Source organism: Thermochaetoides thermophila (genome assembly GCF_000221225.1).
Source record: "Thermochaetoides thermophila DSM 1495 unplaced genomic scaffold scf7180000011822, whole genome shotgun sequence".
NCBI lineage: Eukaryota > Fungi > Ascomycota > Sordariomycetes > Sordariales > Chaetomiaceae > Thermochaetoides > Thermochaetoides thermophila.
In genome coordinates, this window is record NW_006383038.1 from 1,996,944 (window position 1) to 2,020,761 (window position 23,818).

The 23,818-nt window shown below is 52.6% G+C and overlaps 7 protein-coding genes across 7 annotated transcripts; 3 read left to right on the plus strand and 4 right to left on the minus strand.

Annotated features, from left to right (window-relative positions):
- Positions 1 to 848: 848 nt before the first annotated feature.
- Positions 849 to 3,750, plus strand: CTHT_0069830 (DNA ligase-like protein; the record flags this gene model as incomplete). Its single annotated transcript, XM_006697198.1, has 5 exons — positions 849 to 874; positions 1,008 to 1,171; positions 1,225 to 2,320; positions 2,379 to 3,147; positions 3,214 to 3,750. 5 exons carry the CDS (start codon positions 849 to 851, stop codon positions 3,748 to 3,750), a joined length of 2,592 nt encoding a protein of 863 aa, XP_006697261.1.
- A 4,672-nt stretch (positions 3,751 to 8,422) lies between these two features.
- On the minus strand, positions 8,423 to 10,060 carry CTHT_0069840 (D-lactate dehydrogenase [cytochrome]-like protein; the record flags this gene model as incomplete). Its single annotated transcript, XM_006697199.1, has 1 exon — positions 8,423 to 10,060. One exon carries the CDS (start codon positions 10,058 to 10,060, stop codon positions 8,423 to 8,425), a length of 1,638 nt encoding a protein of 545 aa, XP_006697262.1.
- A 642-nt stretch (positions 10,061 to 10,702) lies between these two features.
- CTHT_0069850 (uncharacterized protein) lies at positions 10,703 to 11,753 on the plus strand (the record flags this gene model as incomplete). Its single annotated transcript, XM_006697200.1, has 5 exons — positions 10,703 to 10,733; positions 10,807 to 10,813; positions 10,867 to 10,919; positions 10,977 to 11,364; positions 11,423 to 11,753. 5 exons carry the CDS (start codon positions 10,703 to 10,705, stop codon positions 11,751 to 11,753), a joined length of 810 nt encoding a protein of 269 aa, XP_006697263.1.
- A 209-nt stretch (positions 11,754 to 11,962) lies between these two features.
- On the minus strand, positions 11,963 to 12,403 carry CTHT_0069860 (uncharacterized protein; the record flags this gene model as incomplete). The annotated part of the gene is made up of 2 exons (XM_006697201.1): positions 11,963 to 12,335; positions 12,399 to 12,403. 2 exons carry the CDS (start codon positions 12,401 to 12,403, stop codon positions 11,963 to 11,965), a joined length of 378 nt encoding a protein of 125 aa, XP_006697264.1.
- Positions 12,404 to 12,991: 588 nt separating this feature from the next.
- Positions 12,992 to 15,595, plus strand: CTHT_0069870 (DNA repair helicase-like protein; the record flags this gene model as incomplete). Its single annotated transcript, XM_006697202.1, has 1 exon — positions 12,992 to 15,595. The coding sequence occupies one exon, from the start codon at positions 12,992 to 12,994 to the stop codon at positions 15,593 to 15,595; it is 2,604 nt and encodes an 867-aa protein (XP_006697265.1).
- Positions 15,596 to 16,683: 1,088 nt separating this feature from the next.
- On the minus strand, positions 16,684 to 19,719 carry CTHT_0069880 (uncharacterized protein; the record flags this gene model as incomplete). Its single annotated transcript, XM_006697203.1, has 3 exons — positions 16,684 to 17,844; positions 17,901 to 19,555; positions 19,623 to 19,719. The coding sequence occupies 3 exons, from the start codon at positions 19,717 to 19,719 to the stop codon at positions 16,684 to 16,686; spliced, it is 2,913 nt and encodes a 970-aa protein (XP_006697266.1).
- A 2,879-nt stretch (positions 19,720 to 22,598) lies between these two features.
- On the minus strand, positions 22,599 to 23,642 carry CTHT_0069890 (mitochondrial 54S ribosomal protein bL19m; the record flags this gene model as incomplete). Its single annotated transcript, XM_006697204.1, has 2 exons — positions 22,599 to 23,179; positions 23,273 to 23,642. The coding sequence occupies 2 exons, from the start codon at positions 23,640 to 23,642 to the stop codon at positions 22,599 to 22,601; spliced, it is 951 nt and encodes a 316-aa protein (XP_006697267.1).
- Positions 23,643 to 23,818: the final 176 nt, after the last annotated feature.

Genomic DNA, 23,818 nt, shown 5'->3' on the forward strand with positions numbered 1-23,818 from the left:
CAAGGTCTTTCCACACGACGAGGGGAAAATCATTTTCTGTGTACACTGTCCTAATCTATGATAGAGCCTGGGAGGTCTGAAATTGAGAGCCGGAATGGAGAGCCTGGGTGTTTCTTGCTCCGTATGCCTGAATTGGTTCATTTATCGGCGATATTGTGGACTAACACAGAGCTTTCCCATCAGATGGCGAACTAGAAACATGATAACTATATTCCCCCCCATATTTATAATGTGCCGTCGTGCATGAGACCCTAACATCGTTTTTGCCATCCACACATCGAAAGGTCTCTTGTGTTGCTGCCTTGAAGGCTTGGCGCGTTGGACCCCGCCCCTTGATGCCTTGTGGGGCAGATCATGTGACTGAACCACTTTACGCGAACCCTGGCCAACTTGCTGCCTACCGGAAAAGTCGCGTCTGAGCGCGTCACGGCCCTGTGAGTCCCTGCCAGTGACGCTCACCAAAAGAGTGGCATCAATTAGTCTAGCTGCCTAGAGTTAGGTCCAATTGCGGTTGCCATACCACCCTATATATCTCACCTGTCCTTTCCACCCAAAACTGCCGCTTGGTTTTGGTCCTTTTGTTTTCTGGGTCCGTCAAGCTGGCGCCGCGAATTCTCCTTCGAGCCCCCGGCGTCGGGTTATTATTGAGCTCATCGCCGCCGCTCGGCTCTTCTTCCTTTTCGTCCCATCCCAACCCCTCTTTATCTAACGCTCGCGACAGCGTTTCTGCACGACCAGGTCCTTTTGTTACTTCGTTTCAGCGAAAACAGAGCTGCTCGTTTGCTCTCACTTTGTCAACTTACTACTACCGTCGTCGCTTGGTGTGCGGTTTTAACAACGGTGCCATCATGGCGCCGAAACAGGCAACTTTAGGGTATGTCCGGCCTGGACAAGCGGCGCTGCGGCGGGTTACGTTTTTTGGTGTCGCGAGCAGCATCGTTGCCAGTATCGTTATCTTTCAACGTAAACATTGTGATACGACATGGAGCTAACGGCATTCTGTGCAGCCAATTTTTTGGCCAGGCGAATGGGACGAAGAGCAAGCCAGCGCCGATGCAGCAGACAAAATTGAGCTTCGCGACCAAGGCGAAGACAGAAGAGAAGAATGATAAAGCAAAACGAGAGGATGATGTTGAGGATGTTCAACCTGAAGAAGACGCGGGCGGAAAATGTGAGAGTTCTGCTACGAGATTGTCATTACTTTACAACTAACCGTGGGTGTAGCTCCAGAACCCAAGAAAAAGCGGGGGCGCCCAGCGAAGTCAGCGGTTGCCCAAAAGGATGCCAATGGGGTCGAAGATGAAGAGGGAGAAAGCGCAGCTCCGGTAACAAAGCGTCCACGGAAGGGCAGGCGGGTAGTTAAAGATGACGAAGAAGATGAGATCATGGAAGATGTGCTGTCTGAATCGGATGCCAAACAGGAGGCAAAGAAACCCCCTGTGTCGGCCCCTGAACCCGCGCTAATCAAAAAGTCAGAGGTTGAGGAGCGGACTCCCGAGTCAGAATCAGAAGTCGAAGAGGCAGAGGAAGAGCTGCAGGATGAGGAAGAGAAGCCTGATGTTGCGGCAAAGGTGCGGCAAAAGATCCAGGCCACTCTCAAGTCGAATGTCAAACACCCGTATCCGGACTGGAAGGAGGGCGAGCCGGTGCCATATGCGGCCCTCTGCCAGACATTCTCGCTCATCGAGCTTACCTCCAAGCGGTTGGAGATCATGGCGCACTGCTCCTTGTTCCTCAGACAAGTCATGCGGCTTACCCCTGACGACCTTCTGCCTACTGTCTTGCTCATGGTCAACAAGCTCGCCCCTGACTATGCCGGTATTGAGTTGGGCATTGGCGAGTCGCTGATCATGAAGGCCATCGGCGAGACGACAGGCCGCAGTCTCTCAGTTATCAAGCAGGATCAAAAGGAGATTGGTGACCTTGGTCTCGTGGCTGTCAAGTCAAGGGCAACGCAACCAACCATGTTCAAGCCGAAGCCTCTTACTGTCCGGGGCGTCCATAAGATTCTTATGGACATTGCCACCGTCACAGGTAACGGCGCGCAGCAGAAGAAGGTTGATTTCATCAAGAAGTTGCTTTCGGCTTCGGACGTGAATATGAAGGGCAAAGCCGACATTACCAAGGACAAAGGTGGCCCAAGTGAAGCCAAGTTCCTCGTTCGTTTCCTTGAGGGCAAGCTGAGACTCGGTCTCGCTGAAAAGACTGTCATCGTCTCACTTGCCCAAGCGATGGTGGCCCATGAGGCATGGAAGAAAGGCAAGGTGCCTAGCACAGCTGACTTGGAGAAGGGCGAGCAGATTCTCAAGCAGGTCTACAGGTTTGTCGACTCACAGCGGAAACCAAACGGTGTCATATTTTGTGCTAACATGATGCAGTGAATTGCCGAGCTACGATGTTATCATCCCTGCGATGGTCAAGCATGGCATCTTCAACCTGCGGGAGCACTGCAAGCTACGACCCGGCGTTCCCCTTAAGCCCATGCTGGCCAAACCTACTAAGGCTATCACTGAAGTGCTGGATCGCTTCGAAGGGCAGACCTTCACTTGCGAGTACAAGTATGATGGTGAGAGGGCCCAGATTCACTATGTCGCCAAGGATACCGGGGAGGCCCTTAGCCAATCGGCCTCGGGCGCTTCTAAGGAGGTTGGCAAGGGTGTGGCGGCCATTTTCTCTAGAAACTCGGAAGACCTGTCCAAGAAGTACCCGGACGTCCTGGCCAAGCTGCCAACATGGGTCAAGGAGGACACCAAGAGTTTCGTGCTCGACTGCGAGTCGGTAGCCTGGGATGTCAATGAAAAGAAGGTGTTGCCGTTTCAAACGCTCATGACCCGCAAGAAGAAGGATGTTAAGGTTGAAGATGTCAAGGTCAAGGTCTGCGTCTTTGCATTCGACCTGCTCTACTTGAATGGCGAAGCCATTGTGCATAAGTCACTGCGGGAACGCCGCGAGCTTATGTACAAGGCGTTCCAGCCCGTTGAAGGCGAGTTTGCCTTCGCCACGCACATGAACAGTCAGGAGCTGGAAGACATTCAGGCATTCCTGGATGAGTCGGTCAAGGCGTCGTGTGAAGGCTTAATGGTTAAGATGTTGGACGGAGAGGAAAGTGGATATGAGCCTAGCAAGCGCAGTCGCAATTGGCTCAAGGTGTGTATCTCCACGCGGTTGCTGTCCCCGTCTACCTAGCGGCTTACATAACTAACCTTACCCTAGATTAAAAAGGACTACCTCTCGGGCGTGGGTGACTCGCTCGACCTTGTTGTTTTGGGCGCTTACTACGGCAAGGGCAAGCGCACCTCCGTCTACGGTGCGTTCTTACTGGCCTGCTACAATCCCATCAAAGAGACCTACGAAACTGTGTGCAACATTGGCACGGGTTTCAGCGACTCCGTTCTCGAGGAGCTGTATAAGCAGCTCTCTGAGATTGTCATTGACCGCCCCAAGCCTTTCTATTCTCACAGCTCGACTGCCCAGCATCAGCCTGACGTGTGGTTCGAGCCTCGCTATGTCTGGGAAGTCAAGACCGCCGACCTTACTCTCAGCCCGCGCTACAAGGCGGGCATGTATGAAGGTGTCGACCCGAGCGGCGAGAAGGGTATCAGTTTGCGGTTCCCGCGCTTTATCAAGGTCCGCGATGATAAGAAGCCCGATGAGGCTACTTCAAGCAGGCAGGTTGCGGAAATGTATCGGAAGCAGGAGAGCGTTGCGAAGAGTAAAGGACCTGCGGTGGATGATGACTGGGAGTATTAATCGGGTGCTAAAATATTTGTACTTTGCGTGTACACATCCACATTGGGATTGGTCTGGCGCTTTCGATAAAGGGGATACTCTCGACTCTCTGCATGGTTCATCTCCGGTCATTAATTGAGATACTTCCATAGAATAAAAGTTCTTGCATAATGGGAAACTGAGTTCTGCCTCGCTCTTGGCTAAGGCTCCCCATGCAGCCACTTGCAGGTTTGAAACCTTGCGAAAGTAACCGACATGCAAGTGCAAGCCCATCTTCCCAGATTATGCTCTACCACGACTTTCAACGTCTTTTGAGAGCATGATAAATCTCCAGACCTGCTGGGGTCTGTTCCGAGTTCGCCTATTGGGAAACAAGTTGCCTCAATCTTTCTCCCCGACATCAAATCAATGTTGGAGTCGCGTGCTACGTCCAACTACACCCCCTTATATCCAGGTAGCCAAATCAATCCAACTCCTTTTAGTATCATTTGTCTCGGTGCCAATAAGCTCTTCCTGGAGGGCCCTTCCTCTTGCCAGCAGTCGCGCTTTGAAAGCTTCACACCAGTGGAGTTCGGCCCGTCCGTCCCCTCCTCCTGGGCTAGGGGTAGATGCTGACAGTGACGTTGAAGTAGTAAGTAGAGCTGGAGAAGACCGAGTTTCAAGAAGTGTTGGATGGCACTGAGTTGATGACGGAAGTGATGCATGCGACAGGAACTGAGAGCATGGCTGGATCGAACCGTACTTGCCGCTTGCGTCTCCCGCAGATCCAGTTGAGAAGAGAGGAAGCGGTGATGTAGTTGACTGGGCTGTGCTGTAGGTACTCGTCTTCTGGTTAGATGAATCCAGATTCGCACCTACGTATGATGGTTCGAAAGAACGACAGGTAGAAGCGATACCGGCAGAAGCAGATTGTACGGTAGGCCGTTGTGCAGACGACCTATTCGCTACCTTCTCCCAGAACCTCCGCACAACCATAAAAGGCCAACAGAGGAGGCCTGGCTGGGTTGCCCCCAGGGTTTCAGGTTGTGTTTGCAGGGAAATACTGTTTCTCAATCTTCTGCGCTTCTTCTCACGACCCTCACTGTCATCGTTGTGGTTATCTTTCTCATTCCCCTGATTTCCTCCCCGGACGTCGCTGGCTGTATGGTTAAGTCCAATTCTGACTTCACCGTCTAGCAGAAACTCTAGTGCGCAGCACGCCAGAATGGCAAGGTGGCGCATTCGAGCTGGTGAGAAATGAGGGGGCTTTGTGGATATTAACTGTGAAGTAGGTTCCGCCTTCGTTTGAGGAGCCGTGGGGATGGACAAAGGATCAGGGGCGGCCAGTATCGAGGTGTTATTGTTGATGGAGTCAGGGAATTGGTGAACAACGATGTTCTGCCAATGGGTAGTTGCTCCAGAGGTGCCCCCTGAATGAAGAAGAGAGGTCGTTAAAGCATGGCTGGGTTGCGAATTCGGGGCCTGGGAGTCACAAACGGGGATGTATGAGGCAGTGGTGCATGAAGTTTGGACCGGTGCTGGAGCCGAAACAGATCCAGGAAAGGGGTAATTGTGTCCAGATGGATAGCGAAAAGTGAATTCGTAAGCTGTGGGTGTGCTGGTGACAAGAGCAGTAGGACCAAGGACAGAGCTGGCTCCCGAGCCGGTTCCATCAGCAACCCGCTCCGGCGCTGCAAGAGAACGCAATCGCACCGCAGTCACGCACAGCATAATCAACGCAGTCCAACAATATACTAGTGTCAGAGCAGTCAGCTGATCGGGGAAGTGGGATGTCGAAAAGTTTGTGATTGTGGAGGTCGACGAGGGCCTTGGGATCCCTCCACAGCTTGCCTGGGACAATGAACCAAATCCAAACAGCTTCTCAGACCATCCAGTAAGCTCGGAGTCCACATGTTTGAGCTCCTGCAACAGGTCATGTGCCATTGAGCTACGGGAGATGGCTTGTGGTTGGCCTTGTGGAAAGGTCAGAAGGTTCTCCGCGCGTGCAACAATACCTGTTAAGCGGGCGATTACATCCAAGACATGATCGAAATCAGATTTTTGGTGCTGCTCGTATGGAACTGTCTGCCAGGCGGGTTCGGCGAGAAATGTGGACTGCCGGGCGAGGAGACAAGAGTAGATCTGAGAGCGAAAAAAGGTCAGGAACCGCTGAGGTCCGTTCATAAAAAACCAGGCAAGACTTACCGCATTAGGCCGGTAAACCCGTGCGAAGAAGTGATGGTTTGGGAAGAAGCGGAAGCTTTCTGGCCCCATACGCTGGACTATGTTGTCTTGAGGTGAGGTATCCACGATTTGGGATTGGATATTGGCCTGGACGTGGCTGGTTCGCTACATAGAGTTAACCCCTGGATGTCACCTATACATCAGAGTCATAGCTTACCTCGTACAGAAATAGGCATGTACCTTCAGCTGCTAAAAAATTGTTATCTCCTTGATTGTCGTTGGCGTCAGGCAGATGTGCAAGACACTGAGCGCCTAACTGAAACTCTCCTTTCTGCCCTCCAGGAAGTTCGTACGTCGGAAGCGAAAGATAAGTGGCATTTCGTTCAGCATTCCCAACACCGGTATCGTTGGTCTTTGTTCGTGTGATGGCATCCAGTTTTGTGTTCAACACAGCTATCCGAAGGCGATACGGCTTTCCTCGATGCAGGACAGAGACGCAGCTGCCTGCCCATGCTGGATGTAGCGGCTCTGTCACGACCAATTCAGGGAGGTTCTTGTCCTCAATTTCCCTGCCATTATCAACTTTCGTTCCTTGTTGCTCTGTTTTTGGTTCAGTCTGAGGGGATAATGTCGTTTCCATACGCCTCTGGCGATTTCGGACCACTCGAGGGGGGTGTGATGAACAGCGGCCTTGGTCTTCGATGGTACCGATTATGAAGACCGTCTCTCGTTCGTAACCTCCACATTTTCTGTGGCCCTTGCGACATCTTCGGCAGATCGGGCGTTCATTATCACACTGAGTGAGCACAATTAGTCTGCTTTCTGATAGACAGCTGCTAATTCAAAGAACACCTACCTTGACCCGACGATCACGACAGGCTGCAGGGTGTCAGCATGGTAAGATCAAACAGTAACAAAAGAGACTTACTGTTACACCCCTTGTACTTCCCACGGACCCCGACTTCTGCAGATCAGCCTCCGACAAGTAAACTATTGTGAGTAGGGTATTTCTTACCCATGGTTGATCAAGATCACGCAAGAGTGCCAGAACTAGTTCGAAGTCGATGACAAGTAAAAAGGGGGAAGTACTCATCGGAAAGAGCCCCCGCGGAACTTGTGTGGTCACCCTGTCCTGTTCCGTGTTTACTCCTTACGGCCTGTAAGGAAGTGATAAGCAACAATAGGTCCAAGGCTAGCCTAGCTGCAGACTTCGGTGTCTTGAAAGTCTTAAGAGGAAGGGAAGACAGTATAATGACTTTTCACTGATAGATGGATTTCTCTAAAAGAGAGAAATCTTCCAGGAGCAGCCACGGTTCTACAAGTCGTCAATGCTCTTGTGGGTTCTCGGTGGCCTTCCTCCGCAGAATCCTTTTGTAAGTTGCCAGTCACAGAGACCGAAGGCCTATATGCCGTCGTATTGCTGGCAAGGCGGCCATGGGCACGAGGGACGCATAGATTTGCAAGCTCATGCACTTGTCCTCTCTTTAGATATTTAACTACCGTGGTACTTGAAAACTAACCCAGGGCTTTGGAATGGTCGCATGTTGATATAGTGTCAGACTCCTAAGTGTTCAGGCATAATTACACCCATCTGGGTCGGAGGCGCGCAATCGATGCGAAACTCCTTTGTTTTATTACTATCATCGCAAAATGTGAAAAGGCGTCACAAAACTAATGCAATCCATCGTAAAATCTACGTTTTTGGACCAATCTCTCCTGAGAGAATCCCTACGAACCCCACGGGGTTACCCGGGAACTGACGTAGCCTACTCAGGGGATACGTTTGTCCTTGCTGTCACTTTACTCCTGAACCAACCGGGCCCTCGGTCACCCTGTCGGTGTCAGCGAAGCCTTACCGTAGGGCTAGCCAATACCCGCGTGGCCGGCACGATTCATCCGTAACGGTTGCTCGACAGTGTAACCTACGGGGTCAGCTGCAACAGCTGCTTTGAGCACACTGATTGGCTCACAATCCGAAAGGGGCATGCAGCACAAGAGGAGACGGTCGAGTGTGTAATCTTCGCAAGACAACCAATAACATCCCACAGTCGAGCTGGAGCTTAATGGGAATCTTGCAGCATTGTCTAGGGACGCTTGGTAGCCATCACGGTGGTGATTGCTGCAAGATCCGAAGAACACAAGCACGCGCGTGACTGGCAGATCTCGCCGGGTGTTGCTATGTAGCCAAGAATTGCGGGATATCTTTTGCAGAAGCTCATAAACAACTAAAAGAGGGTCGAGCCGATGGCCTCTACCCGACTTCGGGAGGGCCGGGTCGTCGATTGCGTCTATACCTACATACACGCATTTGCGTTGAGTACCTGATGTGTAGGCAGACAGGCAGACGGGCGCCGCAAGCGTCGCAGAAAGCTTACCCCAAGGCATGCGGGCTAGACATTGTGTGTTGACCCTCAAACTCTAAAGGCGTAACGCTCATGGCCCTTACTTAAAGATACTTGTAAGGGTTAAGGATACCATTCTGGAAGAATATAACTGTTAATGAACCACCCCTTAAAAAGTGCAGAAGCAGTTAGAAACCTACCGGATCAAACGCATTCTTGATGTTCTTCATCAAGCCCACCATAGTGGGATTACGGCTGTACCCAATGAACTTCTTCTTCATCAAACCGAGACCATGCTCGGCGCTGATGCTGCCCTGGCGCTCAGCAATCCACTCATAGATGAAGGGTTCCAGAACCTGCTCGACCCGCGAGTCATAATGCCTAGTTGAGACGTTCAGATGGAGGTTGGCGTCACCCATGTGGCCGTATCCAACCACGGCACGCACGGGGTGCTCGTCGGTATCGCCCAACAAGCCAGCCTGCTCGACACGAGCCCGTGTATCCTCAACCAGCTTGTACAGATCTTTAAGAGGAATGGAGACATCGTACTTGTACGTGCCACCAAGATGGCTCAAAGCCTCGGGGATACCCTCACGCCAGGCCCACAAAGACTTGATCTGTGTCTCGTTCTCGGCCAACGTGCCGTCAACCACGATACCCTTCTCCATGACATCCTCAAGGAAGGCTGAGAGCTTCTCGCTGTCGTGCTCAGCATTAGAGCCGCTGGTCTCGATCAGGCAGTAGAAGGGATATTGACCCTCTAGGGGGCGTTGGTTCTTGGTCACTTGGTGCACTAGAGCCTGACTGCCCTCATCCATGAGCTCGAAGGCAGACAAAATCTCAGACAGCTGGCTCTTTGCCTCGCGGAAAGCCTGCTGGACTTTCTCGAAGGACTCCAGGCCGAAAAAGGCCACGTTCTGAGCAGCAGAGCGCTGAGGGCACTGAATGGACACTTTGGTGATGATGCCAATGGTGCCCTCAGAACCGATGAACAGCTGCTTGAGGTCATAGCCAGTGTTGTTCTTGCGCAACCGGCAGAGATCATCCACGACAGTACCATCGGCAAGCACGGCTTCGAGGCCAAGCACAGTGCCGTGAAGGCTGCCGTAGCGGAGCAAGCGCAGGCCACCGGCATTGGTGGCGACGTTGCCGCCGACGTGGCACGAACCCTTTGCGCCCAGGTCTAGAGGGAATATGTAGCCCTTGCTAGCCAGAAACTGGTCGGCCACCTCGAGAATGCAGCCAGCTTCGACAACCAGGGTGCCGCTGACTTCGTCAAAGTCCAGGATCTTGTTCATACGGCTCATATTGATGACGATCTCATCAAAGACGGGCACTGAACCACCGACCAAGCCAGTGTTGCCGCCCTGTGGCACAACAGCCAGCATGTTATCGTTGCAGTACTTGAGGATCTTGCTGACCTCCTCAGTTGTGCCAGGCTTTAGAACCAGCTGGCAGTGACCACGGTACTTGCGCATCCAGTCCATGTTAAACGGCTCGATGTCATCGGCTGTATCGTTGCGTGTGACGCCATCAATCACAGCAGCCTCGCCAAGCAGGTCCTTGAAGTAAGCCACATGCTCAGGGGTGATCTGAGCAAATCTGCTGTCGCGCTTGAGGTCCGGATAAGTCTCACTGGTGAACTTGCCCCCTACAACAGCAGCAGCAGGCGCCGTGCTGCGGAAAAGGCGCGGCCGCGATGTGCTGAGGAGACGGGATGGGAGAAACCGGGTCTGACGGACTGGAAGTGCCGCTTTCCTGCTCAATTGGGCAGGGGCCCTCGAGAGTCGTCTGAAGAGGGGTGTAAGCTGCGGACGAGACGCCATCTTGACGGTGATGATGTTCTTGACAGTAAAAACCAAAATTTTGAAGAATCAATAAGACGACTAATGAGGGGCTGACCCGGTCACCCTAAGTATATCGGGCAAATTGGAATAAAGTTTACAATCTATGGAGAAAGACTCCCGCAAATCTTTCTTCTATAAGACGCCAGTGATAACTTTTTTTTTTCTTCCTGATATCAAAACGGCAAATCCACACGGATATCTAAGACAGGAAGGGGGGCGAATGTGAGCAGCGACACCGGCGCTTCCTGCGACAGGGTCGCCAGTGGTTTACTCCGCTGCCGGCTGGGGCCGTCTGGTCAGTACGTACCTAATTGTCCGATCGATGATTGGCTAGCCTCTGAAGAAGATGTGGGGTCAAGCTAACGCCGCGCGGGGGCCAGGAAGCTTGTCAGCCTCGACTTTGGCTGGGCACGTCGTCACAGCTGTGGCAGCCTGCCAGTGAGAGCTGGAGGAGCATCATCTCCAACTGGAAAACCAACCAAACATCAACACCCAACGCCGACCACAACCTCACAACGACTCCACGTCAATCTTTGCCTATCCAAAAGGCTATAAAGGCTGTACTGAAACTACGAGAACAATTGCAGCGCACCCAGTCCGGAATATAGTCACAGCGCGATCATGGCCTCGGGATACGACAGAGCTCTTTCGGGTGAGTACCCGTCTATGATCCGACCTCCAGCTCCACATGCATCTCTGTTGCTGACTCGGGCTGCTTTTTAAAGTCTTTAGGTCCGTCTCCATCGTTGCGCATATCGTTCAGCCCACGAGCTGACTTGCCATAGTCCGGATGGACACGTCTTCCAGGTAGAATATGCTGGCGAAGCCGTCAAGAGAGGTGTGCGCCGCCGCCGCCACCCCTTAGTTGAACCCCGAACTAACAGGACCCTTATAGGTACTTGCGCCGTCGGCGTCAAGGGCAAGGACGTTGTTGTGCTTGGCTGCGAGAAGAGGTCGGCCATGAAGCTTCAAGACACCCGCATCACGCCGTCCAAGATTGGCTTGATCGATAGCCACGTGTGCCTGGCCTTTGCCGGCCTTAACGCAGACGCCCGCATTCTGATCGACAAGGCGCGGTTAGAAGCGCAGTCACACCGCCTCAACCTTGAAGACCCCGTCACGATCGAGTACATCACCAAATATGTTGCTGGAGTGCAGCAACGGTACACACAGAGCGGTGGTGTCCGCCCTTTCGGTATCAGCACCCTCATCGTCGGTTTCGACAAGGGCAGCAACGTGCCCCGGTTGTACCAGACAGAGCCTTCAGGCATCTACTCTGCATGGTGCGTTCCTACCCAATGCGCCCTGGTCAGGCGACCAGAGACTGACAAGATCACACAGGAAGGCGAACGCCATCGGGCGGTCAAGCAAGACAGTGCGGGAGTTCCTGGAGCGGAACTACAAGGAAGATATGGACCGCGAGGCCACCATTCGGCTGGCTATCAAGTCGTTACTGGAGGTGGTGCAAACAGGGGCCAAGAACATCGAGATTGCCGTTATGGCGCCCGGCAAGCCTATGGAAATGCTGCCGGTTGAGGAAATCGAGAACTACGTCAAGAGCATTGAGCAAGAGAAGCAGGAGGAAGCGGCCAAGAAAAAAACTGGCAGAACCCCCGGGACAGGTACTGCCACGATACTGACCAGGCCTCAGGATGAGCCTGGCGATCACTAGGGGAGGGGTTAGAGCTGTGAAATAGCATGGCGCTAAAGGAGAGAAGACTGCGATGTAAGCGCCAATTTTGATACATATTGCCGTGAAGCATATTAAATTATGATGCGAGTGCGGGAGAGGACACTTTTTCGTCGTAATGACTTCGTCCCTGGGTATCTTTCTTCTCGTTCTTCCCCCCTTGAGCCAAAAAGTCAAAGCCCCGATCAGCCTTACAACAACTTGTCCGCATCCTTATCCGGGTCAAACACTGAAAACTTGATTGGTTCGGAACCCTTCTTTGTGCGCTCGTCCTTGATCATACGGTTGTTGACGCGCGGATCGTCTCCCTCAACGGTAATAGCAGGTTTAGGAGTGACAGCCTCGAGGACGAAGTGGTTATCGCAGTGTGGGCAGTACTCATCTGCCTCTTCGAAGTCGCGTGCATCCTTGCGGAAGCACTTCTTGCACTTCTTGCAGGCGAACACCATCTCGAACCGCTGCAGAAGCGGGTGATCTTCTTGTTCTGCGTGACATTCTGGACAGTCGAACCACTTGCGGCAGCAAGGGGAGCGGACCGAGACTTGGGCGTTGAGGATGTGTTTGCTGGGAGGGGGGATGTCAGCGTCCAAGCTTCTGTAGAGTAAGAGGGGTCACTAACGGACATACCACATGACGCAAAGCGGCTCTGTACCTCAAGGTACTATGATTACTGTATGACTGTCGCGTCTGGATGAATCAAAGGACCAGAATCTGCCTTGCCTCTCTCCTCTTCAATGTTGAAGTCAGACTGACTGGGGGACCTGTGCTGCTGAATGTCGCGGTCTGCGTAAACCGTACTGATCTGTACCGCCAGTTCGGTCTGTCCAGGCACTTGTTCTTGGCAGCGGAGGGGCAGAGAAGTGGGGCAGAGTTTTGCGCAGTCGCCCCCAGCGCGCAAACGCGTGGGTCCACAATATGACCCACTTGGAACTCTTGGCAAATTCAGGCAGGCTTGAACCTTCATCAATTCCATAACCAACTGCGGTGACGGCTCGTCTCGCCAATCTTCTTTGAAGCCTTCATCCAACCTTCGACCCCATTGCACACACTTTTCCCAAAGATAGCCTCGCGCGCCCGTATCCTACTTCAAGCTGCGCGAGGCGCAATTTGTTAAGTATCGATCTTTCCAATAAAACAAACAAAGTTTCAAAAGAACAGGAAGGCAAGGAAATTAGAAACAGAGAAGTCGTTCCCGAAACCACATCCCCGTCTGGTCGACAATGCCTCCCAAGCGAAAGGCCCCTCCTGTGGGCGCGCAAGCTCCCGCACCCAAGGCTGGACGCACTTCTGCCATGTCTACTTCCGGGCCGGCTACTCCCCGCAGCCTGGATGATTCAAATTTGTCGGACGCCGATGAAGACCTCGATGACGATATCCCAGAGGAGCAGAAGAAGAAAGAGGATCTGCTGAGCAAGGAAGCCGATGAATTTGTCAGGAAGTTCTCGGCAATAAAGCGCGGGCTCAACAAGCAAGACGACGCTGAGCGTCTCCGGCATTATGATGCTGCCACTCCGTACTTCAAGAAGAAAGACTTCTCCTACCTCCCCCTCAAACCCGACCACTACAATCGCCCTTTGTGGATTGACCCCAATACGCAAACCATCGTACTGGAACGGTTCAACCCTCTGTCGGAGCAGGCAACTGATTTTCTCATCACGATTGCTGAGCCCAGATCGCGCCCAACGTTTCTGCACGAGTATGTCATGACGACTCACAGCCTCTATGCTGCAGTCTCGGTTGGTCTTCGGCCCAAAGATATCATAAACACCCTTGATCGCTTTTTGAAAACGCCACTTCCTGCATCGACTCGGGAGTATATAGAGACGTGCACAAAGAGCTACGGCAAGGTGAAGCTAGTTCTCAAGAACAACAAGTATTACGTAGAGAGCGTGGACGCCCAGATGCTGCAGATCCTGCTAAACGATCCTGTCATTGGCAAGCTGCGCGTTCAGGGAACTGACACGACCAGCTCTGCTCCCAAGATGGGGGGCCTCGTTATCCCCGGCACCCAGAACGCCGCTGGCGTCCGGCAGGCAAACCTGGTGGACGGCCCGGTTGCCGAAAAGAAGCCCGGTGACCAGGACGCTGCTGCTGCCAACGAGGCCGACTTGTTCGCCAATTTAAATGAGGAAGATGATGATGACGACAAAGAAAACGTCCATGCCTTTGAGATTGCGGATTCGTCTGTCGAGACGGTCCAGAAGCGCTGCCTTGACATTGGCTACCCCATGCTGGAAGAGTATGATTTCAGAAATGACGACATAAACCCCAACCTGGAGATTGATCTCCGCCCCAATACCCAGATTCGTCCCTACCAAGAGAAGAGCCTCAGCAAGATGTTTGGCAATGGCCGAGCGAAAAGCGGTATCATTGTTCTGCCATGCGGCGCCGGCAAGACGCTGGTCGGCATCACCGCTGCCTGCACCATCAAGAAGGGCGTCATTGTGCTTTGCACCAGCTCCATGTCTGTCGTCCAATGGCGTCAAGAATTCCTCAAGTGGTCCAACATCAATCCCGATGATATTGCCATCTTCACCGCGGAGAGCAAGAATAGGTTTCAAGGGAGCACTGGTATCATTGTCACCACGTACTCGATGGTCACAAACAGTCGTGAGCGATCGCATGACTCTAAGAAGATGATGGATTTCTTGAGGGGCAGAGAATGGGGTTTGATGTTGCTCGACGAGGTACACGTCGTGCCGGCCGAGATGTTCCGGCGCGTCATCTCGTCCATCAAGTCACACGCCAAGCTCGGTTTGACGGCGACACTTCTTCGTGAGGACGATAGGATTTCGCATCTTAACTTCTTGATCGGGCCCAAGCTTTATGAGGCCAACTGGATGGAGCTCTCACAGCAGGGCCACATTGCGAAGGTGCAGTGTGCTGAGGTTTGGTGCCCGATGCCTACAGAGTTCTACGACGAGTACCTGCGCGCCAATGCCCGGATGAAGCGCACGTTATACGCGATGAACCCGCGCAAGTTCCAGGCTTGCCAGTACCTCATCAACTACCATGAAGCTCGCGGAGACAAAATTATTGTCTTCTCGGACGAGCTCTACTCTCTGAAGCAGTATGCCCTGAAGCTCAAGAAAGTCTTCATCTACGGCGGCACCAGCCAGGCCGAACGTATGCAGGTCTTGGAGAACTTCCAACACAACCCCGAGGTGAACACTCTTTTCCTCTCCAAGATCGGCGATACTTCTCTCGATCTGCCTGAGGCAACCTGCCTGATCCAGATCTCTTCTCACTTCGGCTCGCGTCGTCAGGAGGCGCAGCGCCTGGGCCGCATCCTTCGGGCGAAGAGGCGTAACGACGAAGGGTTCAACGCCTTCTTCTACTCCCTCGTCTCAAAGGACACCCAAGAAATGTACTACTCCTCTAAGCGTCAAGCGTTCCTTGTCGACCAGGGCTACGCCTTCAAGGTAATCACCCACCTCGCGAATATCGAACAAACTCCCGACTTGGCCTTCTCCACGCCCCAGGAAGTCCGCGAACTCCTCCAGCGCACGCTGGTCGACAACGAGAAGGGCGCCGAGGAGGATGTCGAGACCGACGATCTCTTCGGCCGGACAGGTCGCAAGAAGAAGGCGGGCGCCCTCTCCGGTGTGCGCCGCACGGCCGGCATGCTGAGCGAGCTCAGCGGCGGCCAGGACATGGCGTACATCGAGCAGAACAAGGCTGCCAACCGCGCACTCAAGCAGCAGGGTGCTGGTGGCGGTAAGAGCAGCAAGGCGGCTGCGATGGCCGAGAAGAGTTCTTTCTTCAAGAAGATCGAGCGCGAGAAGGAGAAGAGCAGGGCCGCGGCCCGCGCGGCGAGGCAGTAACTTGGCCGTGGCTGTTGGCGGTTTGGCTGCTTTTCTCCTGCGCTATGTGCCCATGGACATGGGAGGATGGGCCTTTCGCTTGGTAGTTGACCGTGTTGAGTTATGCACTGTGTAGTATTTTATGACTGATGACTCGGGAGAAGTAGTGTCCAGACAGGCAGACGATAATGGGGGGAGGTTTTCTTCTGCTTTTCCTTGAGTGGAACGGATTGAGTCTCTTGGAGTTTACCTGGAGTTTGTCCACGTGTTTCACCCGATAGACTGGAAAGCACACAAGGGGGAACCCATAATAATGAATTAAAATAGAATATACCAGACTCGGATCTTTGATACATGTGCCGATTACTTTGATTTGTACAATGCCTTGTCACAAAACTTCTGCCACTCTTACCCGGCCAAAGTATGCTCTACTAACCACTACGCCACCGGGATCTACAATGTTGCACTCATTCTATCACAGCTCTCTATCCATCTTTCATCCCGAACTATCATGACCTGAACCGCGATTAATTGATACCAAAATCCAAGATTAGTGCACCCAAAAGCTGCCAGACATCCTGCCAACAAGGCAGGCAAGCCGGGCTTGGATAAGTTTTATCCAATAAGCATCAATATAGACATCCACGTCTATACCACCCCTCTCCCATCCGTCATAACCAGATTTTATCCCCTCTGATTAATTCATGACAACACCGTTTCTCCTTGCCATCCAATACATGCCCAATTTTCTTTAAACCTATCCGTGCTCACCCGTCCGGTTATCCAACCACATAGTTCAAGCCATCATCACCAAACGCCGGATTGGGGTCGCCCTTATCTAGTGTATCAACTCTTCTGTGTGGATCATTCCCTTCCCTTTCTGTCACATTCTACCTGTGTACCTTTCCAAAAAAAAAAAAAAAAAAAAAAAAAAAAAACTACCCTGAACGCCATTCTTATGCACGCTCCGTTCATGTTCAGAAATCTGAAGCCCCAAGGTAAAAGAAAGAAAGAAATGTGTCCTTGACCTTTTCCAATGTGCACAAGATCCGTTCAACTATATATAACCCTCGGTCTCTACCATCATATCCAAAACGCCTTACGACTACTCAATGAACCGGGCCAGACGTCTTAGGCCTCTGAATAGCGGACAAGGAGGATATTGACTCCCCCCTGCCTCTATCCCGCCGTGACGTCGACGCTCCAGGCTCTGTCCTCCGTGAAGTAATCCTGGTCACCCACGGCTGCTGATCCACGTGTAAATAGTCTGTACCAGAAGTAGCAGCAGTTGAGGTAACCTCAGCTGTTGCGTCACCAGCTGCGCTGGCACCAGCACCAGAAGCACCAGCAGGATCCTGAGGCAGCTGCGAAAACGTTGTTGTCGCAGATTTTTGCCGTTCTAGCCTCTCCAGGCCGCTGACCAAACTTGGGTCAATGGACATGCGCCGGATGGACTCGGCACGGCGAATCGTCTCAGCTGGGCCCATGGACGGCAACGGGGGACCCGGGTGGAGGATGGAGGCCAGCAGATTGCGGGGATCAGCGCTGGTGAAAGACTTGTGCCGGGCGGAGCTGCCGATGTCAGGGCCACCTGTGACAGCCGAAGTCCGCGAATAAAGTCTCGAGATTCGCGGGATCTCGGGCTCGACGCTGATCGGGGCCGGGGCAGACGCCTCAGTGGCGCTAAGGGACTCGCTGGGCAGGAGAATGGCACGGTCCAGGCCGTAGGGCAGGCCACGGTGGCGGCCGCGGATCATCATGGCAATGATAACCAGCTTGCCTATGACGCTGAACTGGGATGAGAGCGACTCGTTGCCCCCACTGTAACCTAAGCTCATGCCCACTGTGCCGTACGCGCTGACAACTTCGAAGAGGATCGCGAAGCCACTGAACCTGTTGGCCATAAGCTTCGAACCCTCAGTGATGTTTAGAATGAAGAAGCCAACGAAGATGTACCACAAGTCGAATGAGAGCTGGCGCCGCAGATGGGTTCCGACGTAGGACATGTCACTCTGGTTCCCTTGGTCGTCCAGGTCATAGGGGGTGTAGACGCCCAGCGATTGTTCTTCGTACACGTTTGTTCGGCGTACGGAGATAGCGATTGGGAAGACTGAAATGTACATCATGATCATGTACGAAGACTGAACCGCTGGGTGTAGAAGACCGAGGTTTACACTAGAAAACCCAGCCGTTCTCGTCGACACCGCCTCAAACAGCCCATTGAGGACCTTCAGACCAGGGCTTAGAGCGATAACAGGCTCGGCACCAAGCTATGATAAAGTCAGGATGAAGTCCACTTGAGGAATATAAAGTCAACACGACTTACATCAAGGACGATAAAGAGGATAACATCGACAACATTGAGCACAATCAGGACCCCAAAAAGCCACCACGTAGCTGCTGAAGGGAAAAGTAGGGTAAAGCAGCGACGTGGGTGATCCAGCAGGAACCTGAGCTCTTCATATAGGCCTGTGCCGACTGACGTCACAAGTGACAAGCTCCAGATGATGAACCGAAGCATGATCGGGAAGCCTGTGTTGCCGATGATGATGAGGAAGCTCATGAACAGCAACGGCCATGTAGCTGTGTTGAATGAGTTCATGCTGTCCGGCGTCAAGGTGAAACCTAGATCCATGAAGGCCGAGTTGGCCGTGAAGAAGGCCCACCAGACCTTGCTCACACCGGCAGCAGTGACAACCTGACCGTACTTCTGGACGTGCAGGATCCATGGCAAGAGACCGATGACTCCCAGGATAGAGAAGACCCAAAAGTAGCAGACAAGAATAACGGCCAGCGTCTTCAAGGACCTGTACTCGATGCCACCGAGCTCTTCCCTCTGTTCCTCCGTCAGGTCCGGGAAAGCTGAGTTCCGCCCAATTGTGGGCTCCCAACTCAGATATGGCGTCCCCTCGACCTTATCCCGGGACAAAACCGTACGGAGAGTTTGGAGTGAACGCCGACGGCCCTTCAATGCTGCTGATGCCAGGCCTGCAGGATGCTTGTTGTCATGAAGTCTCGCTTTACCCCGCTTCAAAAATCGGGGCAAAGGAATTCGAAACCATGACAGCGCCCGCACGGCAGCCCTAGCATCGATCAGCGAATCGTCAGATCCACTTTGCTCGAGTTTGCGACGATCGGGCTCTTCAATCGTGATGGCCTGCTGCCTGCCATCGAATGTCAGATGCTGCGGCTCGTCACACACATCGTGACTGAATTCGCCCCTCGCAGGAGAAAGGGGGTCAGGTTCATCATCCTCTCCAGCCACAACACGCTTCGGAAGTACACCGCGTTCCACGTCCCTAGGATTGGGAATCCGCAGGACTTCGTCATCATCTTTTCGCTGTCGTTCCAAGATTGCAATATGTTCCTGCTCAGACCGGAGCGGAGGCAGTTTGAGAACGTCGTCGCTCATCCCGTCGCTTTTTGTGACTGTCCGTGAAAACTTGATATCAGGATGGCGATGAGCATCCGATTCAATTTTCCAGCTCGAAGAGGTACGACTGAGAGGATCCGAGGCCCTTCTTTCGAGTTTGCTCTTTTCTGAGGGCACAGGGTCGTCCTCCAGCAGGGTGCCATCGGGGGTCATCCGTGACCGATGCCCGTTAAGCATCACGGTGATCTTCCTCCCGTTAACGCCCTTTTCAAGATCTCCAGGCAGTGATTTTGCCTTAGACTTTGCCCTGGAAATAGTGCCCCTACGTAGCCGAGACTCCTGCACAATATGCTGGAATCGCTTTTCGAACCAGTAAAGGCGAAGAAAGACGACAAAGGAGTTGATGGTGATTGGGTTGGCGAGCATCGGTATGATATAGATGACAATTTGCTGGAAGGTGTTGAGTTTGTTGATGTCCACCACATTCAGGCCGGCCTGTGTGCTGGCACAGGCACCGAAGAAGAGGGCATCGGTATAGCTAATGTTACCACGACCACCAGCAAAGAGGAGAATTGAGCCAATAAATGTCAAGCCGAGAATGTAGAAGTCTAGATGGGTATGGATGAGTTAACTGCGTGATTAGTGAGCAAATGACCTGGCTTAGGGCAAACTTACAGTGGGCGGTGATGAAGTTGAAGTGTGGTTTATGTGACATAAAGGAGGGCCTAAGCCCTTTGATCTGCCCGACAACCCAGTCCTTGAATGATCCCATGGTGACGGACCTGCAAGGCGCTCTCTGGAAGACTGAATGCCAGAATGCGGTGAAGTTGCGATGTCGCGAAGGAAAGGATAAAAAGATGCTAAGTTCAGTGAGAGCGACACTGGTATCAACCCCGATGCGATTGCCAATTGGACCACGTCTGCAAGCAATATGCGAGCGAAGCTCCTATACAAGGAGCGAGAACTTCCTGCAAAGCAGGAAATGTATCAAAGCTTGCAGCGACGAGCAGACATGGTCCAAGTCAGGAGAGGCGGCTTGTGACGTTAACGGACGTGACGGAAAGAAGTGAGGAGGGGAAGTCACGAATCGAGGTTGAAAAAGCAAGAATGTTAAAGTATTGCCGTAATACAGCTGGAAGAGTGTGATCACAACACGGGTATTATCCAAAGATGGATGCAACTTTGATGCAGGTGTGAGGTGAGAACTGCAAAGGCGCAAAGGGAACTGTCGGAAGTCGGAATCAATTGGGCTGTTTGGCGAAATAAAGACAGGCTTAGTGTGGAAAGCAACGGTCAAAAGACCACACAATGGACGCAGCAGAAGCAAGAGGGCACTCTGCTCACAGCTCGCTGGTGAAAGCTGATATCAATATCGATGGACCCGACGGTTGCAATATCAAATGGAGGCGGTTTCCGGGCGTGAGTAACAAGCCAGGGTTGGCTGCAACCTTGGGCGTCATCCACACGAGGGTGTTTCTTTGATCTCTGCTCGTGCACTGCGCCAAGAGAAAAGCGCAACGCCGATGGAGATCTCAACGCGGCAAGGGCTGAGGGCCAAGGAAGCCAAGCACTCCGATCCTGGTCGCTTGTTCACGGCAGTCGGAGCGGGACCGAGTTCGTTGACGTGGATCCCCGACAACGTTCTGGACTTCTGGCAGCTGGTGTCGCTTGGAAGAAGCACGTGGGGCTGTGGACCAGGCCTGGGAGCTTTCACAGCTCTGGGAAGCAAACAGGAAACGGGCATGTAAAGGATCAAATGCAGCATTGTTAAGCAAGGAAGACATGAACCTGCTTATGAACGCCACACGGGTTCTTATCATGACCGCCTTTCTGACGAAGTCAAAATTTTCCTTTTGTTCCTGCATTAGCCCCAACGCCCATTCAGACTCATCAATCGACATTGGTGTTGAACATCAGACAAAACCTTTGATCATGAGCATTTCTTTGAGCTCTTGACTCTCACCCCGTCTTGAATTGAGGACTTGAAGGCTTTCTCTTCCTTTTGTGTGTATACTAAAGCTATCTGATATTGTTTGATATGGTACATAGCCAATCTGTGAGACAAGGTGGTTACACTGCTTTTTAGGGGCTTCGAGAAATTGCCAGCAGTTGCACAAAGTGATACAGCATCCCCCGATTCAGCAGAGCAGCACAGGCACCACCAACATTGTGACGAAGTGGTGGCTGGACAGGGCCCTCAACGATATCAAAGTACCACAGCCAAGACGGATAGTGAAAAGTTTTTTGCACTATGAACTACATTGGCCAACTTCCCGAGGCCTCCGAGTTCCTATCACCTCATCTCATTGCCATCAGTGTTTTACAGATGTGGTTATGTGCATAGACGATGACAGTCACTATGCACTTTGCATGCGTCATGCAACCTCTACACGCCCCGGTACCACCACGCCCAACCGTGGGGGATCAATCTCCGGCTCCGAGTAAAAAAATAGGCTCGTTGTGCTCTCGAGCCGCTTGTCTCACAAAGCTTCTTCTCGGGCCTGCTGCTATCATCCCCCAACAATTGGTAAAGACTCGATAGACTTCAACTCTCAGGCCTTTTCACTTTTTTTTTTTTTTCACTGGATTAACATTGGATGATTTTGGCCACTCCAAAGATATGCTTGGGCCCATTCATCCTGTTCACATTTCGAAGCCATGTACTTGATTGACTAACCACATCCACACCTTTATTCTCTTATTGCTTGGTTCATCCGCTGATGAAGAAGAACTTGGGATTCATGGAGCAGATACGGATGTGGGCCCTGTTCTCCCCTCTCCAATGAAGAAGGTAATGGACAGGGGATGATCTTCTCACCGCCTTTGAGGTGGTGTCCGGGTCAGCAGTCTCAATCCAGCTTCAATGGTTCGAGATAGACTGAACATAACTGAAACTATATGATGTGACGTGAGTCTATTCTTACCTAATATTGGGCCCATGTTCAGACAGTTCCTTTTCAATCTCCTTTATGAAGCGGACTCTCCACTTAAGCTTGTATGGAAAAAAAAGGGGGGGGGGAATTGTTGAGGTTGTGAGGGAGAGTAAAATAGCAAATCGCTAGAATTCAGCGTAAAGCCCCCAAACCATGAATTTTCGTCTTGATTGCTTTGAAACATAGATACGGAAGAAGGCCTCGGTGTAACGTTTTCTCGATTTTGATCAAGTCCTAGACTCTCTCTTTCATTTCGTAGGCTGTAATGAGCGATAGGGCTGTAATGAGCGATAGGATGCCTACCTATAGAAGCCTGAGTGACATAAGGCACCATGGATAACCGTTGACAAATCGTGCTAAAAACCAAAAGTTGCTTATGTGGCGTTGGTCAACTTGCCTTCTCGGCCTTTGGGTACCATAACAGATATCCTACATTTAGCAAGAAGGACGAACACAACTGCAACCCGTTGACCAGATTCTCCAGAACTAACTGCTGGAAAGAGACCGGCGAATGAGGGGTGAGCCAGTTTGCATTCCTGTCTCATCATGTGCCATCACATCCCAAAAATCCCCAAAGCCCCTACAACATCCCAGAAAACATTTGATACTTTATACATCAAGTGGTATACACAAGTACACGGCAGACTCCCGCTGCCGACAACTTCCTCCCATAACCATCCTTTCCAACACCACAACTCACCTCCTACCAGACAACTGTCTATTTCTTCTTCCCGTTGCTGCCCTTCCCACCTTTACCACCCTTGCCAGCCGCCGACGCCGACGCAGCACCGGATTTGGTCGTCGAGAAGACACGACGGCTCTTCTTCCAAGCAAACACCAACTCCTCGACGCTGCCCATGTCGTGCTTGGGCTGGCGCATGTAAGTAAGACGAGCGCGGCGGGCACGCTTGGGCCGGCGCTTGACAATATCGATACCAGCCACGTTCTTGTTGTAAATCTTAAACCACATCTCGACGCCTGTCTTGCCCAGGTGGTTGCGCAACAGCACGGCCGTGTCAATGCCGCGCCTCCGGATCTCCAAGCACACGCCGGCGAAGGGTTCGCCGCCACGACGATGTGTAACCATCAGCACGTCGCCCGGCTTGACGGCTTCGCGTGTGCGGGCGAACATGGCGGTGCGCGCACCGGTCGGATCCATTTTCTTGATCTGCATCTCGTGCAGCAGCTTCAGAGGCTCCTTTGGCGGTGGCTTCGCGGTGATAGTGCCGGCCGCGGTGCCCTGGGGGTAGACAGCGAAGGCAGACTTGATCTCTTTTGTCTTTCTGTCGATGATTTTATCTATGATGTCTGGTGATTAGTTTTAGAGAGTGAATAATGAACTAGAAGGGGGGGGGGCGAGGTCGTGCGGAGAAGGGCCAGGGGGTGGCTCACGGAATCCTGGCTGCACTAATACTGGTGGTGAAGCAACGTTCTCGGTCTGTTGTGATGATGTTGAGGCTTCGGTAGCCATGCTGCGTACCAGCAGCTTCTGCTGCCTCGCCTGGCGAAGGCTCGCCTTCAGGCAGCCCAAGGGCCGCCTGGCCAGCGGCGCAACGTTCATCTGGTATGCAGGTTTTTCGAGGAGGGAAGATGGACCAGAAGGGACACGAAGAGCTGGCTGGCTTCGCGGCCCGGCACGCGACGATCTCGGGAGGAAGGTGAGCGATGGTATGCTTAAAGTCGACGGCTTCGGGTCAAAGTTCTGTCGTTGTGCTAGCCCCACGCAACGCTCACCTCTCAGCCTTGCCGGTAGACCAATCATATCGCTCAATTGGGAGTACGGTGGGCTGTGATTGGCTTTGGCAGGGCCCTGGCCCCACCAAGATTTTGGACGCAGCCAAGCAAAGAGCCGGACAGGCCATGACTTTTGCAAGGACCCTCTCTTTGAGAGACTCAGGACAGTCCGGGACCGCGGTGCATTTTGAAGACAGCCGCATC